This window comes from Phyllopteryx taeniolatus, chromosome 16 (genome assembly GCF_024500385.1).
Source record: "Phyllopteryx taeniolatus isolate TA_2022b chromosome 16, UOR_Ptae_1.2, whole genome shotgun sequence".
Taxonomy (NCBI): Eukaryota; Metazoa; Chordata; class Actinopteri; order Syngnathiformes; family Syngnathidae; genus Phyllopteryx; species Phyllopteryx taeniolatus.
Window position 1 is genome coordinate 13,464,272 of NC_084517.1, and position 21,103 is coordinate 13,485,374.

Sequence of the window (21,103 nt, forward strand, 5' to 3'; positions counted from 1 at the left end):
AATGTGTCATTGTGCGAAATTTCGAAAGGAAAAACACACATTCAGATCTTTGCTGTGTATGCTGTCCGATGATTACACAACGGGATCAAAAGGATGGTTTATTTGCATCAAAAGAGGTCAATGGACAATGAGTTATAAATATACAGTACAGTATTAGGTTGTGACTGTCAAGCTGTCAATATCTGGACCATACAGCAAAACATGTTGCTAAATAATATGAGGGAAAAATATGGATTCATCTTCTTGATCTTTTGGGATGTCTGAGAGCAAAGGTGTATATTGAGAGTATTATTACTTTATCCCCCATTTTCTCAAAGTAAAACCCCCAAAATTGATAACCCACAAAATATTTGATAACCTTTATTTACCGCAATAGAAAATCTGATATTGCATTTATGGATCTTTCGGGTATGGAATGTTATAAATGCTGGGATTACACTGCATTGCCCAATTTTGATTTAGTATCTAATTTATTTTGGATTGTCCATTTACATGTATTTTCTAGTGACTCATATTTGATAATGTACAGCTGAAATAAACCGCATGTGGACAAACACAACACAATACAATACAATGCAATGCAATACAATACAATACAATGCAATATAATATAATACAATACAATACAATACAACAGCAATAGACATACAGTAAATACGTGTGAAGAAAAACGTGCAATCTCTGATCCAATCTTGTGCCGCTAATTTGATATGACAAGGAACCACCATGCCTGGGGAAAAACAACCAATCAGAAGACGCAGCTAGAAGGCATAACTTATGACGTGTCAATCATTTGATGTGCATTGGCGTGCACACTCATTGCGGGCACAAACTCACGGCTTTGCAAAAAAATGAAACTTAAAACTGATAACATTGAGTGCAATCATACTCCATTATGAATAAGGTGCTTTTCTGGGGTAACAAGGTAACAGGTCAGTGCGAGGCCGCCGGGTGTGCCCATGATGAGTGTGCCTGCGAGTGCGAGACAAATGATTGGCACCTCATAAATCACGCCTTTTGTTGTCTTCTGATTGGTTGTTTTTCCTCGTCCTTGTATATCAAATTAGAGGCAAAGGATGGGGCCAGAGATGGTTGATTTGTTCATAGGTTATATTTATCATGTACTACTGTCATGTCATAGTGTTTGCTTGAATAAATATGACAACAAGTGTTTTATTTTTGAAAACCGCAAACTCCCCTTTTATAGTCTGTATAGCAGTATTAGCGCATTTACAGGTAGTATATACTGTACATTTCTTCTTCTTTTTTTTAAATCAAAGAGAAATTGTTTTCCATAAAATTGAATAAGGAGGAGAAGTAAAGCAGGCCGTATTCAGTATGTAGATAATACAAATGCATTCACATTATTTTGTTGTCTTCACTTCCGTGACATCATTTTCACAAACTCTATAAAGACAATGGGCATAATTTTGATTAGAGACATTTTTTTGCTGATTCTTCATTTTTTATTTTTTTTTTTTAATGTTATGAATGTCGTTTGCAAGTTTTTGTTTCTCACCCTCAAAGTCCACAGTCCCATCCCCATTGCTGTCAGCTTCTTTCACCACTGCTTCAATTTCTTTTCTGTTGGCTTGTTCGCCCAGTAATTTCAGCATGGCGTGCCTCAGCTCATCGGATGTGATCGAACCATCACCGTCAATATCAAACTGCAAGAGATGGGAAAACTGCCAACCACTTCACGATGACAGTTCAGAAATCCAAATGGTCTCCGCCAAGGGGTGCCAGAGACAACAGGAAACACGGAGGCTGAGCTCACCTCTCTGAAAGCGTCTTTAAGTTCTTTTAGTCCAATCATGCCTGCAGTTTCAGCCAGGAGCTTGGGGGTCATCAGTTCCACAAAGTCCTCAAAGTCCACCCGTCCTCCCACTGTAATGACACAAATGATAGAAAAGCAGAAACCATCACGCTCCATACACTCCTGATGGAAAATAATGTAAAAGTTATGAAGTTTCATTCATGTCGTCTTCCTTCCTTTGAATTCTTTTTTCGTTTTAGTTATGTCAATTACAAAAGGTCAAGTGCAATATGAGACATCTCCAAAGATTTTGAAAGTGACTCATATGGTGTGCTGCAATAATTTGCTGCGTTCTTGTTTGTGATTAATGTTACTTCTACAGTATATTGTTGGATTGGACTCCCCAGCCCGCCAGACTTTAAGCTCCTGACCTCACTCACTAGGCCACGCGCCAACACAAGAAAGTACTACAGTCTGTGTTTGTGTGTGACCTGTGTTAAATACGCTTCATAAAACAAGTTTATCTCATGAATTTTTCTCTTATTAAGTTTGATTTTTGGCGGCACGGTGATCCACTGGTTAGCACATCCGCCTCGCAGTTCTGAGGTCTGGCGTTCAAATCTGGTCTTGCTCTGTGGAGTTTGCATGTTCTCTCTCTCTCTCTCTCTCTCTCTCTCTCTCTCTCTCTCTCTCTCTCTATATATATATATATATATATATACATACATGAGATGACCTTCTTTCACAGCATTAAACATTTGGTCATTCCTTTAATGTTCCGTTTTCTGTCTGCTTGTGATTGTTGAAAACTATAAAACTAACTACTTAACTAATAATAGAAGAAAATTGTTATATTCTCAATTATGTATTTGTTTTCTATTATATTCTGAAAAATATACACTGTCCTTGCACTAACAAAATGTAAGTATTAATAGCATTATACTTGCCACCTTTTTTAGATTAGAATCTTTTCATTGCACAGTGATGTCCAGCATAACCAAGAGTCACTACTAGCGTTCGACACTAACTTACAATTCATGTTGATGTTTTGGCTAAGTTCTATCAGCTCCATTTCAGTTGGCATGTAACCCATCGTCCTCATCAGGTTGCCCAAATGTTTACAGGTTATGAAGCCATCTTTGTCTTTGTCAAACTCCACAAATGCCACACGTAATTCTAGAGAGCATGCAGAGAAAGATGTTAAAAGTTGGCCAGTTTGCTAAAATGTCTATCGGGTGCTACAAAGCATGAATTACCTTTGACCTCATCGTGAGTGAGATTTCTCTGCAAAACAGTGAGGATGGACACAAACAACATTTTACTTGTATATCTGTGATCAAAAGGTGCATAATGATTACATGCAAGTGTTGCACTGTGTGTATTAACTATCCTCTCAAAAAATATATTTTATATAATTGCATGTGTTTGCTTGTGCATGTGTGCGCGTGCACGTGTGTGTGTGTGTGTGTGTGTGTGTGTGCTCTTGAGAGGCGTGAACAGATATATAAATGAACGTTATAATGTGACACTACATACAGGATTTTAAGCAGTAAGTTGTAAAAAATATAATTGTAAATTGTAAAAATATACTTTACAAATACAGTACATATACTTTATTGTAATTGTCTTCATTGTACATTTTTATTGTGTCATTAATATACCAAATCATGTTAGCCCAAACTATTAACATATGAGCTCAAATTCTGAACATTATACAGAATATAATTTTTCGACTATATACTCTACAATTTGCATGATGAACTCATTTACTGACACAGCATATTCAGATTAATATTATTTATTTTTAAATAACGTGTGAATGAATCAGACCAAATTTGACTAATGTCCTGGATTGATTTATGTTTTTGTTTGCTTTTATCTAGATGTTTACATATTCTTGTAATAGTATATTTCATGTATTGTGTCTTTTTTTTTTTTTGCCAATCCAGGTTAGTGAAATTCCTGACATACTCTACCACTGTAATTTACAAGATACAGAATGAAGTGTAATCTTGGTTTAAAAATAAAAAAATTATGAACAAATTTTAACGTGAAAAATGTCTGTTTTGCTTAAATCTACATTAAATTAACCTTAACTCTAGTTTGAGTTTCTATCAATTTTCCACCACGTTGCCACAACAAGAAAAATTATTTCACAAATGTGTTTTTAATTTATGTCATTCAATAATTTTCTTCCCTCATAATTATTTGCTCTAGAAACGTTTGAGGCTGAAAATATGAAAGAAAAATCCGCAAGATTTACTTGTCTCCTTTTCCCCCCTCGGAGGAAGATGCAGGCTCGTTTCAGGCTCATGCTGTCTACTTTTGTTAAGAAGGATAAATCTACATATAAATGCACTATTGCATGTATGTATGTATGATGTCTTTATTAAGACTGAGGGTGTGTGTATGTGAGTGTAAAATGTGGTCACTAGTGATCTGTGTATGTCAGAGAGGAGGGATAAGGGATTATCTCTGCAGCTTTGGTCTGGAATAGAAACATAAGCTTAATGATGCACAATTTCATATACCGTTTACATTCACACATCTGCTTTTTAGGATTTTTGCGACGAAAACAATTCCCCCAAAGTACAAGATAATGGTGTGTCTGGATGTAAATCATCAAAAGTGCACATTGAGAATGCTGTTTATTGTTTAAACACTTTAGAACAGATAACATTCATTAAAAATGAAAACAGCTTACGCAATACTCATTTCTATCAATATGCTCTTGTAAAGCTAATATTTTGTTAAAAATGTAATATTAGCATGGGAGTGAAAACTTCAATCTGAGCTGGCTCGTTTTTATTTTGTTCAGAAATTGCCATTTTTTATTCAGAGAATTTGGGTCCCTTAAACGTACCTGATCATACATAAAAGTCTATTCGACCTGTTTTGCATAGTCCCAAATTGACATACAATTGTCATGTTTTAGTTATACAATTTTAAAAATAGGATTCAAATTAAAATGATCATAGAGTGAATTTAGATATTTACATGCAAGATTTACAATCAGATTATGCATTCGACAGATAAATCCTGAAATCACTTTTATATCTTTTTGCAGAACAACATTTATCTCGGTCATGTAAGCATAGAATATAGGAACCCACTTTCACATGAATAACAGAGCACATTAGATTTATTAATTCATCTCATCTATATACTTCAAATAGATTTATAAAATACAGAGGCTTTTCACTGCTCATTTAAAGTTCTTCATGTAGCTAGAATACAGTCATACTTACAGTATATACCTTAAAATACAGAATCACAACATTTTTAATTTTACCCATAATATGATGTAAAACACAAATCAATCAAATCGAAATAAATACAAATAAAAGTGCAGTCCACATTTTGGGCTCTATCAATTTTTGTTTTGAATCTCGTGTGGGGGACAGTACAGTACATAAAAGGCAGTCAGCAGACCCCAGTGAGCTAACAGGACAATAAAATGACACCAAATCCACCAAGTATGGAGGAGCTTGACCACAGAGGTCTGGAAGTGACTGGTAAAATTTTGCCCTGAATCTGTCATTTAAAGTAGTGTACTGTACTGTAGCAGTAAGTATGAAGATTTCTTCTTCTTCTTTTTTTTTTCTTCTTTGGGGCTCTCCCCACGATTATGGAGTGGAATTTAGTTTTTAAACCACCTGCTGTATTCATATGAATTAATAAGTGACAAGTTGTGGATTTTATTCAGTAGTACTTTATATTTGTCTCACCATAAAACAATTTCTTCAACAAGCAGACAAGATGAGAAAGTCTTCCCCATTTTTTTGGTTATCAAAATAAAATGCCCGTGACAAGAGTTGTTATTCATCAGTCTTCATCGGTCCAGTGGAAATGAAAACGCTTGTATTTAAAAAATATATATATATTTGTAAAATAAATGACGCATGTTAGTTGTCATTTAAGAGAAGACACATGCAAACCAGTTGTCACACCAGAAACCTTTTTTCAGTTAAGCTAAGCTTTCTCGGTTTCCAAACATATCTTCTGGCTGCACCTCTGGGGACAGCACCTGCTCATGTAAAACAGGAACCAGAAAAACATCGTTTACCCGAAATGCGCTCTTTCCTCATGAGACTGAGAAAAAACACTTGCAAAGTTAAATAAAATATTGTGAAACTCCACTTTCCTTAGATGTCATATTTTTGAGGGTGGCATTCTATTCTAAAATGTAAGCAGCATAAATGAAAAAGTGTAAGATTAAAAAACACATTTGTCATAAGAGTAACATTATTGGTTGTCATGCTTTTTTTGACCTCTCATGCTTAACATCACTGTTTTGCATTTGTACTGTGAGAGTTGAGACGAGTTGTGACACCGAGAGTGCCAGAAAGATTATTGCTATTGCTTGTCGTCTTTTTTTCTTTTTAATTTTGACAAAGAATTAGCATGACTGAATCACTTTTAAGGTGGTTGTAAATCAGGCAAAATGTTGGCATCATAATGCAAAAATTAAAACTAAAATAAATAACAGGGAAATTTAAATAATCAATCAATCATGTTCATTTTGCTATGTTCATCTTATCAGATACAATGCAACATACTCAATCGTTTTCCATCAGATTGTGTAACTGCCACAAAAGTTGGTTTGCACACTTGCTTGATTTTTAATAATGCTTCGCTTTTTATTTCGTGACAAGTAACTATCTGAACCATTCCCCGGTGAGATGGAGTTACCAAACAAATGACATTAACATACGTGATACTGATTTCTTTAATCTCATGTCAAGTGGATGAAAATTGTTGTATTTACTTCCATGCATACAGTATATTCAGACTAAACTATATTTAGTAAAATTTGGACATTTCATATGCGCTGAGCAGCCACAACATTATGATCACTTGAACACTTTAATGCCATTGTGAAGAGCTGGATCCGAAACTACAATCCATCCATGTTCTATATTTCGCTTTTTTTCACAAGGGCCGCGGGTGAGCTTAAGGCTGTCCCAGCTGACTTTGGCCGAGAGGCCAGGTACACTTGGACAATCGTAGGGCACATATACAAAAAAAAAAAAACATTCACACTCACAATCACACTTGTGGACAATTAAGAGTCTTCATTTAACCTGTCTGCATGTCTGTCTGTCAATTAATGGTGACACTGTCCAATAGACATATTCATTCAAAACCTTTTTTTTTTTTTTTAACGATAGTGCATGTAATTTACTGTGGTGTGGAAATGTACAGCAGTAAATTGAGAGGTGTTGAAATGTTGTGTTTGAATATTTTGCTTGATTGTACGATAATAATGGAATATATTTTATTTGTAGGCACGGATCGAACCACTCAATATCACAGTAAAAACTTTGAAAACAAAAACAAGCATGGTATAAAACAGGACTATTGTTTAGTAAATTTGAAATTATCCCACTGACTATTCTTGTTTGATAATTTCAGTTTGAAAGCATAAGCGTATAGTATGTCTACAACTATATATCTGCCACATCTTTAATAGCACATGCAGTGCCGCTATGCAAAGTGAACGCCCCACCAGTGTGCTATAAAACTTGGAGTCATGCCCTCGCAGTAGAGACCTTCCCATCAGGACACCTTGAGCATACCGACCATGTTGTGTGTAGTTCTGCTGGTGCTGCTGGCTGCCGGGTCCAGTGAGTGTCACTGAGGCACACGTGACCTTTGACTGCTCACATTCGACATGTAACATGCGTACCTCCACAGGTGTCAAGGGTGAACAGTTGACCCAGCCGGAGTCTTTGACCCTGCGGTCTGGAGAAGAGTTGAACATCGATTGTGAGGTGTCTTATTCTTTGAGTAGCTACTACACTGCGTGGGTGAGGAAACCAGCTGGGAAAGGACTGGAATGGATAGGGAGAAGAAGACACACTGGGGACTATGACCGCAAGGACTCACTGAGCAACAAGTTCAGTATCAATCTAAACCCCTCCAGCAAAATTGCAACTCTAAATGGCCAGAATATGCAGCCTGAAGACGCTGCAGTGTATTACTGTGCCAGAGACACACACCAACACAAACCATCAGCGGACTTGAACAAAAACAAATAAACAAACAAAAAAAAAGGGGGGGGGGGGAAGGGGGAGCCCTGACACTTCAACTGTGCTGAATGAACCATACAACATAAAGCAACATGATAGGAATGTTCTAATCCAGTGACAATTACTCTCTATTACTGCACTACACTACATGATTTTCCTGAGCGACAGCATTTAAATTAATAATCATATGCGTTAATCTTTTATGTACATGCAATCCTCTTTGAAAATACAATGCTACTTTTTGACCTTGTGTTTTATAGATTACTTCGTTATTGTAGCAATACGTTTGTCTGTTTCGGATACTTTTACACTGTTGAAAGACCAGTTTATTTCATTTTAAATTGTTTAAATGATCCCGCATTTCTACCAATGAGCAGCACGAGTGAGTATGCAAAACGAGCCAAATCTTCACTGTCCATGCTAAAAAGCTAAATTTTGCTTTTGCCACTGACTCATTTGTTTTTTGTTGTTGTTGTATTGGATGATTAAAGATAGGAATAGATACATTTTTACTTCCTCCTACTCCTTTTCGAACATGTAATGATCTGATATGTGCAAGCAGGCAACTTACTACCATTGTGTTATTTCTATTTTTTTAACTACATTTTTTTTAATGTTTTTTTTTTGCATTTGCTGATATTCTCAATTGTTTTTTTCTAAATTGTACTGTATTATTCTTTCAAAGTATTGTACTTTTAGTTTATAATATAATTTTATTTTATATCATTCTAATAATAAAAAAAAAGAATGACGTTCACACAAAGCCAACACTGTTAGATGGCGGCAGCAAACGCCACAAGATCCGTCCAGCATCTCGCTCACAATTTGAGATAAGAGTAAATTGAGTTGTGAGCTAAGTCACAAAACAAATTAAACTCATATGTTGAGGTAGCACTTTATGCCACTTTGGTTGCGGCACAGCGGTCGAGTGGTTAGCACATCTGGCTCAAAGTTCTGAGGGGTTTCCTCTGGGAACTTCAGCTTCATCCTACATTCCAGAAACATGTTAGGTCGGGGTCGCATTTAAAAAAAAAAAAAGGAAAGAAAATTCCTAATCTATTATTCTTGTTGTATTACTATATTAAATAAATAATAGAATATTTCCATATTGAATAACTTATTCTACCTGACGACATGTGACATCAGCACGGACCACTCCTTCTTCTCGACTGATGCAAATGTTCAGCCTGCGTGGTGTACTTCAGTCCGTTCGACATGTCTCGTGCTTTGTGTGGACCACAGATCACATCTGCAGCATCGGCAAGATGAACTCACTCTGTCTTCTGACACTTTCAGTCCTTCTGGCCTGTGAGTCCTTTGTTGCGTTACACGATTGACAAAATGTTCCTTAGCTTCTCTGGCGACTGTTCCTCTTCTCTCTTTTTGCCTTGGCAGCCTGTGCCGGTCAGAGTATGGAGTCCATTCCTTCTAGTGTGGTCGTGAAGCAAGCGGGTCAGACGCTCAGTCTTTCTTGCAGAGGCTCTGGGTTCAGGTTTACCTGCTGCAGTATGCACTGGATCCGGAAGACTCCTGGAAAAGGCCTTGAATGGATAGGAGAGGGATATTCATCGTCCAGTAGCAACAAATATGCCAGCAGCTTGAGAGGACGTGTTTCCATTAGCAGAGAGGATGCTAACAGCATGGTTCATCTGACACTGTCCAACCTACAGCCCGAAGACTCTGCTGTCTATTACTGTGCAAAATCCCACACACGTTGAAACACACAGCAGGGCTCTACAAAAACAAGGGAGGTAGTGAGGTGTACACACGAGGAGAAGAAAACACAAAGAATGATGAATAAAAATCATCAGCACATAGTACAACTGTCAGCCAGTCATTCCTTTATAAGGGCACTGAAGGTAAAAGCATGTAAAGTTATGTTTTTTTAGACAAATATTTATATTTTAAGCTGACCTTGAAAGTTTCAATATTAGACAGAAAATAATATATCAAAATATACAATAGAAAGATAAATTGGGCAATATGTTAACATTATTTGATTTATAACTGTGCACAGTTAAATATTATTTTGTATTTCAAATATAATTGTATTATTTTCATATTTTCCTTCACAAAACCCATTAGCATCAGGATGAACCTCTTGTTTTGTCAGTCGCATAATATTTATGACACTTCAACTGTACTTTGTAGTACATATGAAAATCCATCCATCCATCCATCCATTTTCTGAGCCGCTTCTCCTCACTAGGGTCGCGGGCATGCTGGAGCCTATCCCAGCTATCATTGGGCAGGCGGCGGGGTACACATGAAAATGCTTCTTGAAATAACAATAAAATAAACATCAATTGGAAATGTGATAGTTAACATTTGATCAATGTTTTTTTTTTTTTTTTTTAATTACAAAGACAGTACATAAAACAATATTCTTCTCTAATTATAGAGTGTGACGTGTTGGTTTTGGTCAGTAACTTCAATCACACCTGCTTGCGTGCAGACCTCCACCGAGGTTGAACTGTTACCAAAACTAAAAAAAAAATTAAATTATGGAACACCATGCTCTTGTTTGCTCGTATGGTCACATTGTGGTGAGTTTAAGAGCATCCCACTGGTACTTTAACCTTCCATTTCCCTCTATGCAAAACACACTTCCCACTAGTGAGCTATAAAACCTGCTGTAAGTGCAGTACCCATCAGAACGCCTTCGTGATTCCTGCTTCAAATGAATACGAAGATGGCGGACAGAATGCTAACGTTCTTGATGGTTGCTCTTCTTGCTTTGACGGCCGCTGAAGGCTGGAGCATCGACCAGTCTGAACCAGCGACTAAAAGACCCGGAGAATCCCACACACTGACATGCAAAACATCTGGATTAGCTTTTTCTAGCTATGCATGGAGCTGGATCAGAAAGGTGCCTGGTAAAGGCTTGGAATGGCTCGCTTCTATCAGCACTTCGAGTAGCACATATTACTCACCTTCAGTCCAGGGTAGATTCACCATCTCCAGACAGGACTCCAGCAGCCAGCTTTATCTCAACATGGGCAGTCTGAAGGCTGAGGACACAGCTGTCTATTACTGTGCCAGAAGCACACTGATAGACACCAATAGAAAAGAGCCACAAAAACAATTCCGTTAGGTACAGGACATTTTTTTCTGCCTGACTTACATCAGCACTTAAAAGCAAAAACAACATTTCCCAGCTCAAATAACGACTACAACAAGAATAAGGAAAATAATAATAAAGTGTGACGATTTTTTAAAAAACGAATAAAAAAAATTGTGTTATAGCATTAGAAGTGTTGTCTTACAGTATATTTTACATTTACAAATATAAGGAAAAGTTCACTACCACAAAATAAATCAAATAAAACAAAAATAAAACAAAATGATCCAAGCCTGTCTTCATGTCAATGAGAGTGAACTTACATAGTTGTTCCATTGCTGTCAACTTGTGATTGCCACCGGAAGCTAATGACATGACTTTGGCCCACAACACAATAACTTTGTGTAGTTTTTGTATGGCTTGTGAGGAAATTCCCCCCCCCCAAAAAAAATATGGTTAAACTCCTAATTGCACTCCTCTTAGTCTATCTGACTTCCATTTACTTTGAATTTTCAGCCCTTTGTCTTTTTTTTAATACTGTATATTTTGTTGCCACTGCTAAAATTCATGTGAAACACATATCTGTATTATAAACGAGCAAAATGACACTAACTTTCAAAAAGCACACAAGACCAATCTTTATCATTTGCTGTTAAAATAACTCGTATATGCATATCATCTTGATTTATTTGATTTATTTATATAATACCCCTCCTTGAGCCGTCACCTTGTCGTGGTGGAGGGGTTTGTGTGTCCCAGGGATCCTAGGAGCTAAGTTGTCTGGGGCTTTATGCCCCTGGCAGGGTCACCCATGACAAACAGGTTCTAGGTGAGGGACCAGACAAACGACAAACAATGGACTTCGTTTTCCCTTGCCCGGACGCGGGTCACCGGGACCCCCCACTGGAGCCAGGCCTGGTGGTGGGGCTCGAAGGCGAGCGCCTGGTGGCCGGGCCTGCACCCATGGGACCCGGCCGGGCACAGCCCGCAAGGGTAACGTGGGTCCCCCTTCCCATGGGCTCACCACCTGTTGGAGGGGCCATAGGGGTCGGGTGCAGTGTGAGCTGGGCGGTGGGCGAAGGCAGGGACCTTGGCGATCCGATCCCCGGCTACAGAAGCTGGCTCTAGGGACGTGGAATGTCACCTCTCTGGCAGGGAAGGAGCCCGAGCTGTTGTGTGAGGTCGAGAAGTTCCGAATAGATATAGTCGGACTCGCCTCCACACACAGCTTGGGCTCTGGGACCAGTCCTCTCGAGAGGGGTTGGACTGTCTTCCACTCTGGAGTTGCCCACGGTGAGAGGCGCCGAGCAGGTGTGGGTATACTTATTGCCCCCCGGCTCGGCACCTGTACGTTGGGGTTCACCCCGGTGGACGAGAGGGTAGCCTCTCGTGAAGTTATATATTTTGTGGACTTGGAGAAGGCGTTCGACCGTGTCCCTCGGGGAGTCCTGTGGAGGGTGCTTCGGGAATATGGGGTACCGAACCCCCTGATACGGGCTGTTCGGTCCCTGTACGACCGGAGTCAGAGTTTGGTCCGCATATCCGGCAGTAAGTCGGACTCGTTCTCGGTGAGGGTTGGACTCCGCCAAGGCTGCCCTTTGTCGGCGATTCTGTTCATAACTTTTATGGACAGAATTTCTAGGCGCAGCCGAGGCGTAGAGGGGGTCCAGTTTGGTGGTCTCAGTATTGCATCTCTGCTTTTTACTCATGATGTGGTTCTGTTGGCTTCATCAAGCCGTGAGCTCCAACTCTCACTGGAGCAGTTCGCAGCCGAGTGTGAAGCAGCTGGTATGAGAATCAGCACCTCCAAATCTGAGACCATGGTCCTCAGTCGGAAAAGGGTGGCATGCCCTCTCCAGGTCGGGGATGAGATCCTGCCCCAAGTGGAGGAGTTCAAGTATCTTGGGGTCTTGTTCACGAGTGAGGGAAGAATGGAACGGGAGATCGACAGGCGGATCGGTGCAGCGTCTGCAGTGATGCGGACTTTGTATCGGTCCGTTGTGGTAAAGAAGGAGCTAAGCCAAAAGGCGAAGCTCTCAATTTACCGGTCGATCTTCGTTCCTACCCTCACCTATGGTCATGAGCTGTGGGTCATGACCGAAAGAACAAGATCCCGGATACAAGCGGCCGAAATGAGTTTCCTCCGCAGGGTGTCCGGGCTGTCCCTTAGAGATAGGGTGAGAAGCTCGGTCATCCAGGAGGATCTCAGAGTAGAGCCGCTGCTCCTCCGCATTGAGAGGAACCAGATGAGATGGCTGGGGCATCTGATTCGGATGCCTCCCGGACGCCTCCCTGGTGAGGTGTTCCGGGCACGTCCCACCGGGAGGAGACCCCGGGGACGACCCTGGACACGCTGGAGAGACTACGTCCTTCGGCTGGCCTGGGAACACCTCGTGATCCCCCTGGAAGAGCTGGATGAAGTGGCTGGGGAGAGTGAAGTCTGGGCGTCCCTGCTAAAGCTACTGCCCCCGCGACCCGACCCGGATAAGCGTTAGAAAATGGATGGATGGATTTATATAATAATAAATACATGGCGCCAGGGTCGCCGAATGGTTAGCACATCTGCCTCACAGTTCTAGGGACCGGGGTTCAATCCCCGGCTCCCACTGTGTGGAGTTTGCATGTTCTCCCCATGCCTGCGTGGGTTTTCTCCGGGTACTCCGGTTTCCTCCCACATCCCAAAAACATGCATGGGAGGTTGATTGAAGACTCTAAATTGTCAGTAGGTATTAATGTGAGTGTGAATGGTTGTTCGTTTCTAGGAGCCCTGCGATTGGCTGGCGACCAGTTCGGGCTGTACCCCGCCTCTCGCCCGAAGATAGCTGGTATAGGCTCCAGCACGCCCGTGACCCTAGTGAGGATAAGCAGTGTAGAAAATGAATGGATGGATGGATCTTCCGGTTGCACCTCTGGGACACCACCTGCTCATGTGAAACTGGAACCATAAAAAACATCTTTCACCCTAAATCCGCCGTAAACTCATGACACAAAGGAACAATTCACAAGTTGTAAAAAACTGTGCACTTTCCTTACATGAGGTTTTTTTTTTACATTCTATACTCAAATTAATGTTGAATAAACAACAAAGCAAAACATCCATTTGCCACGAGAGCAACATTATTAGTTGTCATGCTCATCACTTTGATGTAGTTTGAAATTAGGCTAAACTTCCAGCATTATATGGCGGAAAAAAACTGCGATAAAGCAAATTATGTACCAATCATGTCAACCTTAACAGACACTACCACCTGTTCAATAGTACTCTAGTTATTGTAGATTATGTAACTCTGACAACAGACTGTTTCACACACATGCTTGATATTTTTTTCATATTAATGTTTTAAAGCTTAGAATATGAATACAATGATTTATAGGTGTGTAATTTAATGTTACTTTGTAATTTCTGAAGTAATTTTATTCTTCAAATTTTCCATTACAAAAACAAACCCGATTAAGCATCATAATGATTCTCCAGTTTTGTTGGTCATGTAATTATTAGGAAATTTTAACTGGACTTTTAAGTACTAGTGCGGTGAGTTTAAGAGCATCCCAGTGGTACTTTAACCTTGCATTTCCCTCTATGCAAAACACACTTCCCACCAGTGAGGTATAAAACCTGCTGCCATGCCCGCAAGCAAGTGCAGTACCCATCAGAAGGCCTTCGTGATTCCTGCTTCAAACGAATACGAAGATGGCGGACAGAATGCTAACGTTCTTGATGGTTGCTCTTTTTGCTTTGACGGCCGCTGAAGGCTGGAGCATCGACCAGTCTGAACCAGCGACTAAAAGACCCGGAGAATCCCACACACTGACATGCAAAACATCTGGATTAGCTTTTTCTAGCTATGCATGGAGCTGGATCAGAAAGGTGCCTGGTAAAGGCTTGGAATGGCTCGCTTATGTAGACACTTCGAGTAGCCCAATATATTACTCAACTTCAGTCCAGGGTAGATTCACCATCTCCAGACAGGACTCCAGCAGCCAGCTTTATCTCAACATGGGCAGTCTGAAGGCTGAGGACACAGCTGTCTATTACTGTGCCAGAAGCACACTGATAGACACCAATAGAAAAGAGCCACAAAAACAATTCCGTTAGGTACAGGACATTTTTTTCTGCCTGACTTACATCAGCACTTAAAAGCAAAAACAACATTTCCCAGATCAAATAACTTCTACAACAAGAATAAGGAAAATAATAATAAAGTGTGACGATTTTTTAAAAACGAATAAAAAACATTGTGTTATAGCATTAGAAGTGTTGTCTTACAGTATATTTTACATTTACAAATATAAGGAAAAGTTCACTACCACAAAATAAATCAAATAAAACAAAAATAAAACAAAATGATCCAAGCCTGTCTTCATGTCAATGAGAGTGAACTTACATAGTTGTTCCATTGCTGTCAACTTGTGATTGCCACCTGAAGCTAATGACATGACTTTGGCCCACAACACAATAACTTTGTGTAGTTTTTGTATGACTTGTGAGGTAATTCCCCCCCCCCCCAAAAAAAAAAATATGGTTAAACTCCTAATTGCACTCCTCTTAGTCTATCTGACTTCCATTTAATTTGAATTTTCAGCCCTTTGTCTTTTTTTTAATACTGTATATTTTGCTGCCACTGCTAAAATTCATGTGAAACACATATCTGTATTATAAATGAGCAAAATGACACTAACTTTCAAAAAGCACACAAGACCAATCTTTATCATTTGCTGTTAAAATAACTCGTATTAGCATATCATATTGATTTATTTGATTTATTTATATAATACCCCTCCTTGAGCCGTCACCTTGTCGTGGTGGAGGGGTTTGTGTGTCCCAGTGATCCTAGGAGCTATGTTGTCTGGGGCTTTATGCCCCTGGCAGGGTCACCCATGACAAACAGGTCCTAGGTGAGAGACCAGACAAAGCACGGCCCAAAGACCCCTAATGATGACGACAAACAATGGACTTCGTTTTCCCTTGCCCGGACGCGAGTCACCGGGGCCCCCCACTGGAGCCAGGACTGGTGGTGGGGCTCGAAGGTGAGCACCAGGTGGCCGGGCCTGCACCCATGGGGCCCGGCCGGGCACAGCCCGAAAGGGTAACGTGGGTCCCCCTTCCTATGGGCTCACCACCTGTTGGAGGGGCCATAGGGGTCGGGTCCAGTGTGAGCTGGGCGGTGGCCGAAGGCGGGGACCTTGGCGATCCGATCCCCGGCTACAGAAGCTGGCTCTTGGGACGTGGAATGTCACCTGTCTGGCAGGGAAGGAGCCCGAGCTGGTGTGTGAGGTCGAGAAGTTCAGACGAGATAGAGACGGACTCTCCTCCACACACAGCTTGGGCTCTGGTACCAGTCCTCTCGAGAGGGGTTGGACTCTCTTCCACTCTGGAGTTGCCCACGGTGAGAGGCGCCGAGCAGGTGTGGGTATACTTATTGCGCCCCCAGCTCGGCGCCTGTACGTTGGGGTTCACCCCGGTGGACGAGAGGGTAGCCTCCCTCCGCCTTCAGGTGGGGGACGGGTCCTGACTGTTGTTTGTGCCTATGCACCAAACAGCAGTTCAGAGTACCCACCCTTTTTAGAGTGCTTGGAGGGGGTGCTGGAGAGCGCTCCCGCTGGGGACTCCATTGTTCTGTTGTGGGACTTCAATGCTCACGTGGGCAATGACAGTGAGACCTGGAAGGGCGTGATTGGGAGGAACTGCCCCCCCGATCAGAACCCAAGCGGTGTTCTGGTGTTGGACTTCTGTGCTCGTCACGGATTGTCCATAACGAACACCATGTTCAAGCATAAGGGTGTCCACACGTGCACTTGGAACCAGGACACCCTAGGTCGCAGTTCGATGATCGACTTTGTGGTCGTGTCATCGGACTTGCGGCCACATCTCTTGGACACTCGGGTGAAGAGAGGGGCGTAGCTGTCAACTGATCACCACCTGGTGGTGAGTTGGCTCCGATGGTGGGGGAAGATGCCAGTCCGACGTGGCAGGCCCAAACGTATTGTGGTCTGCTGGGAACGTCTGGCAGAATCCCCTGTCAGAAGGAGTTTCAACTCCCACCTCCGACAGAACTTTGCTCATGTTCCGGGGGAGGCAGGGGACATCGAGTCCGAGTGGACCATGTTCCACGCCTCCATTGCTGAGGCGGCCGACCGGAGCTGTGGCCGTAAGGTGGTCGGTGCCTGTCGTGGCAGCAATCCCCGAACCCGTTGGTGGACACCAACGGTGAGGGATGCCGTCAAGCTGAAGAAGGAGTCCTATTGGGCCTTTTTGGCCTGTGGGACTCCTGAGGCAGCTGATGGGTACTGGCTGGCCAAGCGGAATGCAGCTCTGGTGGTCGCTGAAGCAAAAACTCGGGTATGGGAGGAGTTCGGTGAGGCCATGGAGAAAGACTTCCGGACGGCTTCGAGGAAATTCTGGTCCACCATCCGACGTCTCAGGAGAGGGAAGCAGTGCACCACCAACACTGTGTATAGTGGGGATGGGGCACTGCTGACCTCGACTCGGGACGTTGTCCTCAATTCCACCGAGACGCCTTCCCATGAGGAAGCAGAGTGTGGGTTCTCTGAGGCGGGCTCTCCTATCTCTGGGTTTGAGGTCACCGAGGTAGTTAAAAAGCTCCTCGGTGGCAGGGCCCCGGGGGTGGATGAGATTCGCCCGGAGTTCCTAAAGGCTCTGGATGTTGTGGGGCTGTCCTGGTTGACACGCCTCTGCAACATCCCGTGGACATCGGGGACAGTGCCTCTGGATTGGCAGATTGGGGTGGTGGTGGTCCCCCTTTTTAAGAAGGGGGACCAGCGGGTGTGTTCCAACTACAGGGGGATCACACTGCTCAGCCTCCCTGGTAAGGTCTATTCAGGGGTGCTGGAGAGGAGGGTCCGTCGGGAAGTCGAATCTCAGATTCAGGAGGAGCAGTGTGGTTTTCGTCCTGGCCGTGGAACAGTGGACCAGCTCTACACCCTCGGCAGGGTCCTCGAGGGTGCATGGGAGTTCGCCCAACCAGTCTACATGTGTTTTGTGGACTTGGAGAAGGCGTTCGACCGTGTCCCTCTGGGAGTCCTGTGGAGGGTGCTTCGGGAGTATGGGGTACCGAACCCCCTAATACGGGCTGTTCGGTCCCTGTACGACCGTAGTCAGAGTTTGGTCCGCATATCCGGCAGTAAGTCGGACTCGTTCTCGGTGAGGGTTGGACTGTCATGAACGGAACAGCGGATAGGACCCAAAAATGCACGACTCCAAAACAGATGGACAGTTTCCAAAAAGAGAGGTTTAATAGACGGGCATAGGTCGGTACACAGGCAGGCAATCCAAGAAAGGCAACAGTATCCAAAAACATGAGGCAAAGAGGCAAGGTCGATAATCGGAACAGGGTCAAGCCTTACTGTGAGTCTATGACGTGGAAACAAGGAATGCTGGAACGCGACAACAAGGTACAACGAACTGGCAACGAGAGGGAATGAGACACGAGGTTAAATACAATAGGTAATTAGGGTGAACGAGGCACAGGTGGTGAAGATGCTCACAGGAGCTGGTGTGTGTGAAACAGGGAGGGGGCGACAAAACCCGGAACACACACACACATGACAGTACCCCCCCACTTTCGGCCGACCCCAGACGGCCCTGGGGCCCCTGGATGCGCAACGTGGAACTCCAGAATGAGCGAATTATCCATGATAAACGCAGACGGTACCCATGAACGTTCCTCAGGCCCATAGCCCTCCCAGTCCACCAGATATTGAACCCCCCTCCCCCTCCGACGAGACGACAACAGCCGCTTCACAGAGAAGACAGGGCCCCCATCCACAAACCGGGGGGGAGGAGGGGGCCTGGAAGGCGGGACCAGAGGAGACTCCCGGGCTGGCTTGAGTAGGCTGACGTGAAAAGCAGGGTGGACCCGCATCGACCTTGGGAGCCTCAGCTTCACGGTGACAGGGTTGATGATTTTTGTGATGGGGAAGGGCCCAACGAATCTGGGAGCGAGCTTCTTGGACTCCACCCGGAGTGGAATATGCTTGGTCGAGAGCCAAACTCGCTGACCCACTTTGTAGTTCGGGGCCGGTGTCCTCCGACGGTCAGCAGCGACCTTGTAGGACCTTCCCTGGCGCAGCAGCATCTGGCGGGCTCGCTCCCAGGTCCTCCTGCAGCGTCTCACCAAGGTTAATGCCGCTGGAACTGTGGATTCTGGGGCTATAGCAGGAAACAGAGATGGTTGGTAACCATGCACAACGTGAAAAGGCGATAGACCAGTGGATGCAGAGGGGAGGGAATTGTGGGAGAATTCGACCCAAACCAGTTTCTGAGACCAGGATCGCGGCTCCTGTGAAGCGAGACATTGGAGCCCCGTCTCCAGGTCCTGGTTCAGCCTCTCGGTTTGGCCGTTGGTTTCAGGATGAAACCCAGATGACAGACTGACGGTAGCACCTATGAGATTGCAAAACTCCTTCCAAAATTGCGAAATGAATTGGGGACCCCTATCAGACACCACATTCTTTGGGAAACCATGGAACTTAAAAACCTGATTAATCATTAGCTCGGCAGTGTCCTTAGCTGAGGGGAGTTTTGGAAGTGCAATGAAGTGTGCCATCTTGGAGAACCTGTCAACAACTGTAAGAATGGTGGTATTGTCTTTAGAGGCCGGTAATCCTGTCACAAAGTCCACGGAAATGTCTGACCAAGGACGATGTGATATTGGCAGGGGTCGCAACTCCCCAGAAGGACGTTGATGAGAGGGCTTGTTAGCAGCACATACCTGGCAAGCATTGACGTAATCGATAACATCCCTCCTAACATTAGGCCACCAAAAGCGCTGTTCGACCACTGATTGCCTCTTGGCAATGCCTGGGTGACATACAGTTCGGTTCGTGTGAGCCCAGTGGATGACTCTTCCCCTTAAGGTCGGAACCACATAAAGCCTGTTCTCAGGGCAATCTTCAGGGCTAGGAGTGTCTTTCAGAGCCCCTTTGACCGCATTTTCAATGTCCCACACAAACGCGGATATGAAACATGATTTAGGCAAGATAGTCTTAGGGTCGGACAAAGAATTCTCTTCGGAGAAAATGCGTGACAAAGCATCTGGCTTACCATTTTTAGAACCCGGTCGGTAGGATAACGTAAAATTAAATCTAGTGAAGAACAGAGTCCATCGAGCCTGCCTCGCATTTAATCTTTTAGCAGTCTTGATATATTCAAGGTTCTTGTGATCTGTCCATACTAAAAACGGAGTCTGTGCCCCCTCTAGCCAGTGCCTCCACTCCATCAAAGCCACCTTGACTGCCAACAGTTCACGGTCACCAATGTCATAATTTCTCTCAGCTGGGGTCAATTTTTTGGAGAGGAAAGCACAAGGATATAACTTATCATCCTTGAGAGATTTCTGGGAGAGCACTGCTCCTATTCCGGCATCAGACGCATCGACTTCCACCACAAACTGCTGTTTGAGATCTGGCAAAGTAAGGATGGGAGCGGAGGTAAAGCTCGACTTAAGTTTTTGAAAAGCTGCCTGACAAAGCGGGTTCCATACAAAAGGTTGGTGTGGCGAGGTAAGATCATGCAAAGGAGAGGCTATTGAACTGAACATTTCTAATGAATTTTCTGTAGAAGTTTGCGAACCCTAAGAACCTTTGTACATCTTTGCGTGACGTGGGAGTAGGCCAATTAATAACTGCATTGACTTTGCAAGGGTCCATCTTGACTTCACCTTGAGCCACGACGAAACCCAGAAAAGAAACGGACGCCTTGTGGAACTCACATTTCTCAGCCTTGACATAGAGTTGATTCTGCAGTAACTGCTGCAAAACAGAGCGGACATGAATAATGTGAGTCTCCTCATCCGGGGAGAATATCAAAATGTCATCTAGATAAACAAAAACATAAACATTCAACATGTCACGCAGGACATCGTTGACAAGGTTCTGGAAAACAGCTGGAGCGTTAGTAAGCCCAAAAGGCATTACCAAATATTCATAATGTCCCGTTGGTGTGTTGAATGCTGTTTTCCATTCATCCCCCACCCTTATCCTGACTAGATTATATGCATTTCTTAAGTCCAGTTTGGTGAAAATCTTGGCTCCCTCCAGGAACTCAAAGGTGGTGGAGATGAGAGGAAGAGGGTACCTGTTTTTTACCGTGATCTCGTTGAGACCCCGGTAATCGATACAGGGTCGCAGGGTCTTGTCTTTCTTGTTCACAAAGAAAAATCCCGCTCCCGCAGGGGATGAAGATGGGCGAATAATCCCGGCTGCCAGTGATTCTTCTACGTACTCCTTCATGGC

The 21,103-nt window shown here is 43.3% G+C and overlaps 1 protein-coding gene across 1 annotated transcript; it reads right to left on the reverse strand.

Annotated features, from left to right (window-relative positions):
• Nucleotides 1-85: 85 nt before the first annotated feature.
• cabp5b (calcium binding protein 5b) lies at nucleotides 86-4,182 on the reverse strand. Its single transcript, XM_061748577.1, has 6 exons — nucleotides 4,020-4,182; nucleotides 3,013-3,040; nucleotides 2,789-2,932; nucleotides 1,778-1,887; nucleotides 1,520-1,667; nucleotides 86-1,407 (listed from the first exon to the last, which is right to left on the reverse strand). Exons 1-6 carry the CDS (start codon nucleotides 4,068-4,070, stop codon nucleotides 1,379-1,381), a joined length of 510 nt encoding a protein of 169 aa, XP_061604561.1. The 5' UTR covers nucleotides 4,071-4,182; the 3' UTR covers nucleotides 86-1,378.
• Nucleotides 4,183-21,103: the final 16,921 nt, after the last annotated feature.

Excerpts from the sequence above, each read along its gene's own strand:
- cabp5b (XM_061748577.1), bottom strand. The coding sequence starts at position 4,070 with ATGAGCCTGAAACGAGCCTGCATCTTCCTCCGAGGGGGGAAAAGGAGA. Across the intron at positions 3,041-4,019 it reads GAGGGGGGAAAAGGAGACAA|AGAAATCTCACTCACGATGA; the intron begins GTAAATCTTGCG and ends ACTGTTTTGCAG. Across the intron at positions 1,408-1,519 it reads TGGGACTGTGGACTTTGAGG|AGTTTGTGAAAATGATGTCA; the intron begins GTGAGAAACAAA and ends TTGTCTTTATAG.